Source organism: Pagrus major, chromosome 7, assembly GCF_040436345.1.
Source record: "Pagrus major chromosome 7, Pma_NU_1.0".
Lineage (NCBI taxonomy): Eukaryota > Metazoa > Chordata > Actinopteri > Spariformes > Sparidae > Pagrus > Pagrus major.
The window spans coordinates 15,344,181-15,355,180 of NC_133221.1; the positions used below are offsets into that span (position 1 = coordinate 15,344,181).

Here is an 11,000-nt window from a genome sequence, read left to right on the forward strand (position 1 = left end):
TTTTTGTCAAACAATATCAGTGTGAGGCCATAGTGAGGAATAAGCTCAGAGACATAATATCCTTACATTTAAAAGTAGGCCAGTTATTCAGTGAAATAGAATAGAAAAGAGGGAAGGCATTCTTGATTTTATCTACTTGTGCTGCTCTATGACCTGTTTATAGACCCGGTCCGACTGATAGGTATAGGAACAGAAACCTGATAGACGAGATGTTTTTTGTTAAAGCATCTGCTCCCAATTGTGTGCAGTCATTGAGGCTGAAAGAATAGGATTTCCACAACAGTGTTCTCACACTACACACCTGCATGTCATTGTCGCCTTTGTACAAACTAGACTGTAAATCCAGCAGGCTATAGGTGAGGCTCTGATGATGACATATTTCAAAGTTCAGTCTCATATTCCCAGAGTAACTGTAACATTGGAAAGGTGTAAAGCACTGCAATACAATCGGTTACAATTGCAATTACGATCACATCAAACTCAGTAACAACCTATTTTGCAAGTCATCCTGTATCATCATGTGAGAGTATGTTAGTGTTGTATTTTGATGTAACATGATAGCACAAATGGCAACGCTTGTGAGTTTACTGCTGGTGGAAGTATTCAGATTCCTTCTTAAAGTAAAATTATAGCAAGAAAAAAAACAAATAATCCATTGCAAGTAAAAATCCTGCATTTAAATTTTCCTGAATAAAATTATCCTGTAAATCTTATTTAAGCCGCAATTTTTATTGTTACATAAAAACATGTAACATGTAAGTGTATTGATTACATTATTATTAATATTGTTATTAAAAATTGGTTTATTTTTTTTTATTGTTGATGCATTCATGTGTAACTTAATATTTAAATGTTATAGCTGGTTAAGGTGGAGCTAATTTTAGCTACTTTACTGGTAGGTCATTTAATTTGTAACACAGATTCATACATTATAAATGGGTTATGTCATTTGTATGAAAAATATTTTGCAGTAAGTCAAAGTAATCTTCAAGTAATCTTAATGGAGTATACAGTAAAATATCTACCTCTGAAATGCTTAAAGTGGCATGAAAAGGAAATATTCAACCAGTTTATTTTAACGTTAAGTAACTGACTGACTGACAGATATAAGGTTTATCAAAAGCATTTACCAAATTAAACATACTTTTATTAAATAAATGAAAAACTCAGTCACAAACGAGGTGTGGTTGTGAGCAAATCAGTAATGTCTTTGATGCCATGAGTTTAATGTGATGTAGGTATGAGTGTGTATTAATGCAGAATAAATCAAACGTACCATGTGAGTTTAAAGGCCTGGAGAACAGAATGTGATCATGCCTGTTTATATTGTGTCCTGAGCCAAGCACACTCGTGACAACTTCTCAGCTCCACCTTCACTGACGTGCAAAATAAGGAGCAAAGGACAATGCCACCCAGAAAATACCAACGATGTAGAAAATTAGCTAAGCTGGATTGATACAACTGAACAAATGTAAACTTTCTACAATGAGTTTTTGCAATAAACTAATAACAGTCTTCACAAACATTTTTAACAGTAATGTTAAATTGTATTCTGTTATAAAAGGAATTTAACTTGAGAAGATAACCAAGGAAAAGTTAGGGCAACAAAAGTTGACGCACACAGTGGTGGTAACATCACAATTCAATTCTATAGTATGTGTGACAAGGCATTTAAAACAGCGATGGTGCTCCCACATATTGGTATTCTTTAATATTCAAGATATCAAAAAGATTACAACAAATCATATATTGTACAGTAGTCCCTTAAAATACATGGAAATAAAAACACAACTGTGTCAGTAAATCAGAATGACAACAAACATCAGCAGCAGCTTGGTTAGTAGAATTTAGCCAAGCCAAGTTATTGGCCAGACTTTAAAGTTTTTCTTATTACTGAATTGCTTAATGAAAGTATATAAGTTTTGCAACATGCTTTGTCATTTTAAATGCTCTCTTTTAATTAGGTGTTAGGTAAAGCTTTATGCTCGACATTTAAAAACAAAGTGAGAACTGCCTTACAGGTTACAGAATTAGCTCGAAGGAGAATCGGCAACATATTCTCTTGGGACCAGCTTCAGCTTGATGGGATTCTTGGGTGTGGTAAATCCATCATTACCCAACTCCAGTGGGATCTAGGAAAACAAGAAATGTGTCACAAATGAACCTCCAACAGAGCTCTAAACACCCAATCACACATAAAAATCTGCCAGACCATAAAATGTCTTCTTACATCTGTCTCTTTGCAGGTGACAAAACTGAACTTCTGCAGGATCTCCACTAAGGCCAACCTCATCATCAAGAGAGCAAATCGCATGCCAATACAGTTCCTTGGCCCAGCTCCGAAGGGGAGGAAAGCATAAGGATCTATGTTGTCTTTGTTCTCTTTGCTGAACCTGGAAAAGATGAACAATTATTTTAAATTGATGACTAAATTTGGGTTAAATCTGACCTTAACCTGCCATTGGTCTTTGAGTATACCTTTCAGGTTTGAAGGCTTCAGGCTCAGACCACAAAGCAGGGTCACGATGGAGAGTGTAAATTGGTACCATGGTGACAGTTCCTTTAGGGATGGTCAAACCGTTAATTTCCACGGAGGCCTTTGATACTCTCTCTAACCGATTAGCAATAGGATACAGCCTCATTGACTCATTGATCACCATTTCCAGGTATTCCATCTGCATCAGGGCTTCATAGGTCGGCTTACCCTGAAGGCAGGTACAACATAAAGTATTTATTAGTAAGTAGTACAGAACCAGTTGCTGCATTGAATATTTTCTAGTGAGAAACATGCTGTCTTCTCTTATAGACTTGTATAATGTAACGTTGGTCTATTCTGTACATGCAACATCTATTTCACATCTGTCTGTCCAGGGAAAGGGATGCCTCCTCCGTTGCTCTTCCTGAGGTTTTCTTCCATTTCGTAACCTGAGACATCACGTCCACATGAATTGGACGGACGTGAGGTCACAGTGATCTCTGACGTCTTGACTACAAAAAACTAAGTGAGTTTTTTGCCAAATTTGAAGAAGTTCCCTCAAGGTGTGTCTGAAAAATTGTGTTCATGAGAATGGGATGGATGGACAGACGGATGAAAAACCCCAAAACACACTGCCTTCTGCAGCAGCTGTCGCCAGAACCGAAGAATTAAAAAATACTCAAGTGACCTTTTCGGGAAAGGTTTCGTCAATCTCTTCTTGCAGGATCTTTTGTATCTCAGGGTTGGTTGCCAGGAGGTAGGATGTAAATCCCAGTGTGCTGCTACTGGTTTCATAGCCAGCAAAGATGAATATCATGGCCTGAGCAAGGATCTCATTGTCAGTCAGCCCTGCAACACAAAGACACCATGATTAAACTAGTTATACTATCACGTCAATCAAGTAACACATCCTAACTTTGTTGTCTGGAGAGTCTCAACAAGCATTAGCTTGTGACTGAGCAGTCTTTCTTTCATTCAATCAACTTGAACTTTACCTTCCAATATCTGACTGGACGATTATGGCACTCAGTGGGTCGTCACTAGTCTTTAACTGTGATTTTAAAACTGGTAAAAGACTGTGACTGGAAACAATGTCAAAGTTCCTATAAACTGTCAGCCAAAAATTCTGGATATCCCACAATTGACTCCCCGTAGTTTTGCTGATTGGTCCAACACTTTCACGACTTTTCAACCTGATTCTTTGTTTGACTTCAGCAGTCAACGGCTAGCTGCCATGGAAAGCATTCATAAGACCATATTTGTAAGATGACATTTAAAGGAGACATTATGTTCATTTTCAGGTTCATAATTTAATTTTTGGTTACTACTAGAGTAGGTTTACATCAGTTTTTCTCATACTGTCCAGTGCTGAAGTGCTGTATTCCCCCTTTGTCAGACACTCTGTGTTAGCGCCTGTCTCTTTAAGGCCCCCCTCCTGAATACGCAGTCTCCTCTGATTGGTCAGCTCACACATGCCTGACCCAGCACCGCTTACAACAATGCAGCTGTAATAGATCAATTCTTACGTGCCAAACTAGCCGCTAAAGTATTCAAATGTGTGACATTGTGACATAGTGTGATGTCACAAAATCACAGAATTAAAGGAGGGACTCCTGACAAAGCTTTCACAAGCAGTGTTTTCTGTGGGAGAGAGGAGCTTTGACCTTTTAACTTTTTAAGGTCTTTTGCAGTACGAGCAAAATTAAAGCTTTTTATTGAAGAAGAAAGTGACCCCTCAGCTATGACTTCAGAGAAAATCACAAGCTTTACTTCCATCTCTACCTTTTGTGGAATTTGGATCCACTTTGTTGTCCTCTGAAATCCGAGCGTCAACCATTAACTGCATGAAGTCCACTCGGTTCTGCATGACAAAACAAGTGGACATCCTATTTCAATTGTGTTTAAGGGAAAGGTAATGAACACAAAATGTAACTAATTGGCCAACAACAAAAAGGCTATCAAATCCACTGTAGCTGTTCACTGTAGACACATACTTGGTGTTTATTCTTATTCCGGTCTGATTTGATTCTGTTTAGAAAGCTGTAGAAGAAATCCAACACTTGAGCGGGGAAGAAGGACACATTCATCTTCTCAAAAATTGGCAGCATGAATGGAAACAGAACTGAAATGAATAAGAATTGAAAAGATGTCATTAACTCAGGGCTTGAAATGACAAGATAGACACTCTGGTTAGAGCATAATGTCTGACATACCCGCAAACACAAGCAAGGGATTCAGGAAGTTGAACTTGACCATTTTCTTAATGTTTGTTACAAAAGGGTCAGAGGGATGGTTGATGGAATCAATGTCCACACTGAAGGCAGTGCCGGTCACAACATCCATACTGTAAGGTCCAAATACTCTGCAGAAGAAAGCAAACATGTCATTTCAATTAACTGATTCTGGAAAAAGAAGAAGGACCAGGAAAAAAGTTAAGGTCCAGGATGTACGATTTAAGGGGATTAAGAGGCAGAAATTGAATATGTTAATCATAGTCATGTTTTCATTAGTGTATAATCACCTACAAATAAAAATCTGTTGGGTACAAATAACAATATCAGATATTAGAACTGAGTAATACTGATCAAGAGTCTGAGCCCAAATATCATGACAAACAAGACCATTACTCACTCTTTAACCTCGATGACTTCGTCTGCCTCTACTTTCTTTTGAAGACTCCTCATCAGGTTACTTGAGTGGTGCAGCATTATCGTGTACATCTGCCCCAAAGGATAAATAACAAAAACATTAAATCATTAAATGTTTGCACATGCGAAAAAAATGGTGTGCATTAAAAATATGTTAAAGGAGACCTATTATGCTTTTTTCATTTTTTTCCTTTCCTTCAGTGTGTTATATACGTTCTTGTCCATGTAAAAGATCTTGAAAGTTAAAAAGCCCAAAATCCACGCCATGGGAGCCCCTATCCGCCACAGAAAATACTGCTCCTAAAGTGCCTGAAATCAGTAGTCAATCGTCAGTAGTCCCGCCTTTTATTCTGTGACATCACACTACATCACCATGTCACAGATTTGCATAATTTATAACTATATTCACTGTAGAAGTGAAGCCAACTGGAAGCTGACAAGCTGACACGGTGAGTGGTGCTGGTTCAGGCGTGTGTGAGCCGACCAATCACAGCAGACTGGGTATTTGAGAGAGGGGCCTTAAAGAGGCAGGAGCTATAACAGTGTTTCAGACGGAGTTGTGCTGACAGTGCTGCAGCACTGGACAGAATGAGAAAACTGATGTGTTTTTGAGAAATTAAAACATGTAAATCTATTCTAGTAGTAACCCAAAATAAAATTATTAACATGACAATGAGCATAATATGTCTGCTTTAAACCAGCAGTGTTTTTTAAACCTCCTTCAGTCGTCCACTGGTGAATGATGGAGAGAGTACACTGCGAATCCTCTTCCATTCCTCATCTTCGACTATTGATACAGCATCGCGCAATGGTCCATTTAGGCCGAAATCCTAAACCACACACACACACACACACACACACACATAGGATGCCTTCTTGACATTGTGTTTTTTCGATTAGTATTGAGATATTAACTTGGGAAACTGCCCCTGGTGTTTTTTTCTTACCCGTCTGTTAGTGAAGACAGAGTAACATTCCTTAACCAAGATCATTTTGATCATAGCTGTGTCCATTATGGCCAACACAGGCTGCCTGCCATCGTACAACCTTGTAATGCAAAAGCAGATATTGTAGGAACTCAGTTACAGCCTGGAGCACTGCACGAAAAATGTGTGCTGTGAAAGACTCCCTCTTCCTTAATAACAAACAATATAAGCACACACTTACCCCCACGTCTTTCCATATTTCTGATAGCATTCTGTGTCAAAATTGTGGATGCCCTAAGGAAGAAAATGAGAGAAAAAGGTATCAAATCAGTCAAAACCATGATCAGCAGAGTATCTGCTTAGATCACTGTACCAATCACGTGTCTCACCTTTGTGTATTCCAAAAACGTCCCAATAAACGGCCAAGGTTTGGGCCCAGGGACGCCTATTTTCTTGAAAAAGCCATATGGAGCATATCCATATCTGAGAATCATAAGCAGGATTAGAGAACTGACACCAAATCCATCTGTTATTCCAAGTTGTTTTATCTACCCCACTGTTCTTTCGTAACATCCCTCTGGGCTTGATCCTTTTCATGCTTTGTCTTTGTATAGAGTTTCGTTCATACTGCCTTACTGTTTTTTATGGTTAGTGTAAGGAACACGAACACGTTTGAAAATAAATAGTTTTTTGATAATGTGTACTTCTTTCTTAATACTAGGACTTTACATGTTAAACCACTTTATCTGTCATACTGTAATAATTAGATCCACTGTGACATTATCCAGTTTGAACAGACCAGTGTGTCAGGTGAGCCGACCATAAACCAAATGATAGATTGCCCTGTTCCCCTTGTCCTGTCTACTTTATCGCATTTATTTCATTTCAACATTTCAAGTGTTTTTTTTAGCTCTAGCAAGTTGTATAGTCTAAACATTCAGTCCTGCAGTGCAAAGCATTATTAGAAGAACTGATAAAACTGCCTGGTAGCCATTTAATGACATGCATTTTACAGCTCTTTGTACCTCAGTGAACGTCATTTTTTATCTGTCATGAGTCAAGTTGTGTTTTACATTCCCTCAAATTGTGACAGAAATGTCCCTAATGTTATTTAGCTATAATTTGATTGCACTGATTTTATAAAGGTTCTGTTAATTCAAAGGCTCCTGCACACCTATGGTACACTCACACAGGTGATTTTAATTATTTAAGGTGATTAAATCTCTTCTCACGGCCGCGTGGGAGTGCACAGACTGAGCTTGACTGACCTCTCCCTTTCTTTCATGTCAGCTCCATTGTTCCTGTTTAGCAGACATGTGACAGGCCATTTGGTTTCAAGTAAGTCCCGAGTTGGACTGCGCAATACATTTGATAAATATAGTTATCATGATATCAGACTATATGTCGTCTTAGAGTTTGGATGTCTTTACATCGTGACATGGCAAAACTGTTATCTATACCAGTTTTAAAGGCTGCATTACAGTAAAGTGCTGTCAATTTTCTGAGCTTACCAGACTGAACTACTGGTTCTAATACTTGGCTGTACCCACTTTGTCATAACATCCCCATTTCTAATGATAATTGATCAGAAATCTCATTGTGTTAATATTCTAGTCTATTGTCTAAGCACCAATAGTTATTTCTACAATATTGTCGCAATATCAACATCGAGGTAGGGCCTAATTGGTCAAAAATACTGCGATATTTGATTTTGTCGCCCAGTCCTCACATTTATGAAGTGCTTTGGAGAACATTTCAAAATATTGAAGTATATATTATATTTGCAATATGGCCTAAAAATATTGTGATACTGTTTCAAGGTCATACAGCCCAGCCATAGTCCCATGTCATCATTTCTTGCGCAAGTCCCTTCCCCTCCCAAAGATTCTGCAGTCTTACCTGCAGTTTTCGATCTTCATAAAGAGAAAACACAAGGTATCAGTACCTGTCTACTAATGATATTATTGGCCAATTTATGTAACAGGTTCAAAAAGAATGACACAGAATTGTATTTGTTTTATAACTGATAATCAGCTAAATAAATGTAATTTAAAAAAACAAGTCATTTTATTAAAGCTTATTTATTTCTTAATTTCTTCAACAACAACAAAAATCCAGCAGCCTTTATGTTAATAGCTATCCAACGCCCAACCAGCCTTGGTGCACCCACACAGGTGCACTCCCTCTGACTGACTCAGGTGTGGGGCTGTGCCCTGGTGACTTTGCTGCGCCTGTCAGGGTGGAATAACCTCTGCCTTTGTTTATAGTGCAAGGAATGTGATGTGCGGCTGCCTGCGACGTTTAGTCCAGTAACAATCACCACATGTTATGTAATAGAGTTTGTTTGAGTTGATGACGTAACTGAAGTAGCTCCGAGATTTAACGATACTGTAAACACTTCCTGTCTCCATCGGCTCTAATAGAAAACCTGCAGATCTTTACGAGGTGAATAACAAATAACAGTGAATATGAACTGTTTCAGATTTCTTGTAGTCTATTCGGATGCATTTTTATCAACTATCATTTTATCCGCTGACTCATCGGTTTGCGACAGCTTCACTTCCCACTTGTTGATTTCGATCCTCACTTACGCTGTAAAATCAGACAAAATACTTCTGTATACAAACACAGAGGACTGTAACAAAAGCAAAACACACTTACACTGCGATGAGAGTGATGACAATTGCTATTAAAGTCCAGGTCTCGATGGAAAAGTCCGGATAGAAGCCCATCTTGAACTCCTGCTGACTTCAGTTGACCTACTCCCTCCTGTCAGAGTATTTAAGGTCCGAGAAGAGGCGGGCCCAACGGTGGAAAACATGCTTGCTGCTGGGTGGTAGTTATGCAACATCTTATCTTCACAGTTAGTCCCAGTGGTCCAAGTTAGATGTACTAATGTGCTGAGCAACTGAAGGTAGTGACCATTCACCTACTACTTTGTAATCTGTAAAGGATCTAAAAAAGTCCTGACAGAGTAATATTCTCATGATTGCTGCCTTTTTCATCAGGAGATGAAATATTAACAATATTTTCTCATTATTTAAGTAACCATTTTAAAACCATGACAAATGAGGTATGTCGGTGGAAACAAATGTTTTGCACAGTCACTGTTGTGATTTGGTGCTCAGCTCATTGGAGTGGGAACATGGGGAGAAAGAGTGAAAACCCTGTGTTCACCCCCAGCTTTGACTGAATAATTCTTTCATTCACTGAAATTTGGCTCAGGTCAAAGGGACGTAGTAAATGCCAAGTGTTTCATCTTTTCAAACAAAACAAAGGCAGTACTGTTGCCTACTGTAAGAGGAGCAGTGAATATAAATGATGAAAAACAGTGACACACAAGTATCAACCAGAATTTCTTGTTTGAATGGCATGAAACGTTCGCTGGCCTACTGTCAAACAGGCCTGGTTTACAGCAGACATTTGGACTTGACATAGTAGGAAAGGCACAGCTGGGACTAATAACATTAATGAAGGCAAGCACAACAGCGAGACCCTGACACTGAAGCAGATAAACGGCATTAAACCATGTTCCACACCTGTGCCTTTTCTGATTCTGACATGTCAACATGTCTTCCTTAAAAATGCCTTTGATAAAAAATGGCCACCGATTAGTTATGTAATAAACAAATCACCCTGTGCTTCATAGAAGCAGACTTGACAGAGTTATTAAGGCTTAAGAAAATTACAACGTCCAAAACTGGTGACAAATGAATATAAGAGGATGTACAGTTTTCCAATTAATTCAAGAGTTGACTCACATAGACCTATAAATCATTTTTAATGTTTTTTTTTTATGGAATTCACTTTTGCTCTTTCTTCTTCTTCTCCTTCTTATTACTACTATATCAAATGTTAATGCTTTTTAACAGTCCATTGTCGTCAACTTTGGTCTGTTTCCTGTCCACACAGAGCCTGAGGTAATCGAGGGAAGAAGTTAGATAAATCCCTGTCGACCTTTAGTCGTATGCATCATGCCGTATTTGCTGCTGTCAGTTATTTTTCCACACAGTTTATGGCTGCAGTGATGGCTTTAGCTTGGTCAAAGGTTTTATGCACAGTTACAGGTGATTAATAAGTAAGTTGCTTGATTTTGTATTTCTGTATTTAGTTAGAGTTACTTCCCACTGACTGTTTGAAAATAGACTAATATGTACGGTGGCCCTGAAGGTCAAAACACAACAGCATTACAGAAAAGTGTTTTTTCAGTGATGTTGTTGTGTTTTGTCAAATGTTGTATGTTGTGTAATGTTGTCGTGTTTTGTGAAATGTTGTGTTATTGTAATGTTGTGTTTTGTGTAACGTTGTTGTATTTTGTGTAATGTTGTCGTGTTTTGTGTAATGCCGTTATTTCTGTTATGTTGTGTTTTGTGAGATGTGTTTTCTGTAGTTTTGTTGTTTTTCTGAGATATTGTGTTTTCTGTAATGTTGTTGTGTTTTGTGAAATGTTGTTTTTTGAAATGTTGTGTTTACTGAAATGCCGTTGTGTTTTCTGTTATGTTGTGTTCTGTGAAAGGTTGTTTTCTGTAATTTTGTTGTTTTTTCTGCGATGTTGTGTTTTCTGAAATGCCGTTGTGTTTTATGAAATGTTGCGTTTTCTGTGATGTTGTTGTGTTTTGACCTTCAGGGCCACTATAAATATGGGCCCAGCAGGAGCACATATGACTGCGAAGTTATACATTTCTAAATTCTTTCTCAGTCTCTATTTCTCTTTCACTTTCTCAAGTCATACATTATAGATATCTGCCATATATCCTGGTCCCAGTGGTATCACATAGATATGTAAATTACAGTATCTGTACTGTGGCAGTGGCAGCTGAAAAATATCTGATAAAAAAAACAACAAATGGAGAGGTAAGTGTCTTCTCTGCCTGGCTTGGGCACAGTGTGACACAACAGGTGAACGGACCTCTGCAATATTTTGACAGTCAGCTTTGGTATGTGTACCTT

The 11,000-nt window shown here is 38.2% G+C and overlaps 1 protein-coding gene across 1 annotated transcript; it reads right to left on the reverse strand.

Annotated features, from left to right (window-relative positions):
- Positions 1 to 1,683: 1,683 nt before the first annotated feature.
- Positions 1,684 to 8,839, reverse strand: LOC140999420 (cytochrome P450 3A40-like). Its single transcript, XM_073469789.1, has 13 exons — positions 8,712 to 8,839; positions 6,440 to 6,533; positions 6,292 to 6,344; positions 6,072 to 6,171; positions 5,841 to 5,954; positions 5,108 to 5,196; positions 4,690 to 4,838; positions 4,471 to 4,598; positions 4,259 to 4,337; positions 3,165 to 3,325; positions 2,479 to 2,705; positions 2,231 to 2,393; positions 1,684 to 2,132 (listed from the first exon to the last, which is right to left on the reverse strand). Exons 1-13 carry the CDS (start codon positions 8,780 to 8,782, stop codon positions 2,031 to 2,033), a joined length of 1,530 nt encoding a protein of 509 aa, XP_073325890.1. The 5' UTR covers positions 8,783 to 8,839; the 3' UTR covers positions 1,684 to 2,030.
- Between the last annotated feature and the right edge of the window lie 2,161 nt (positions 8,840 to 11,000).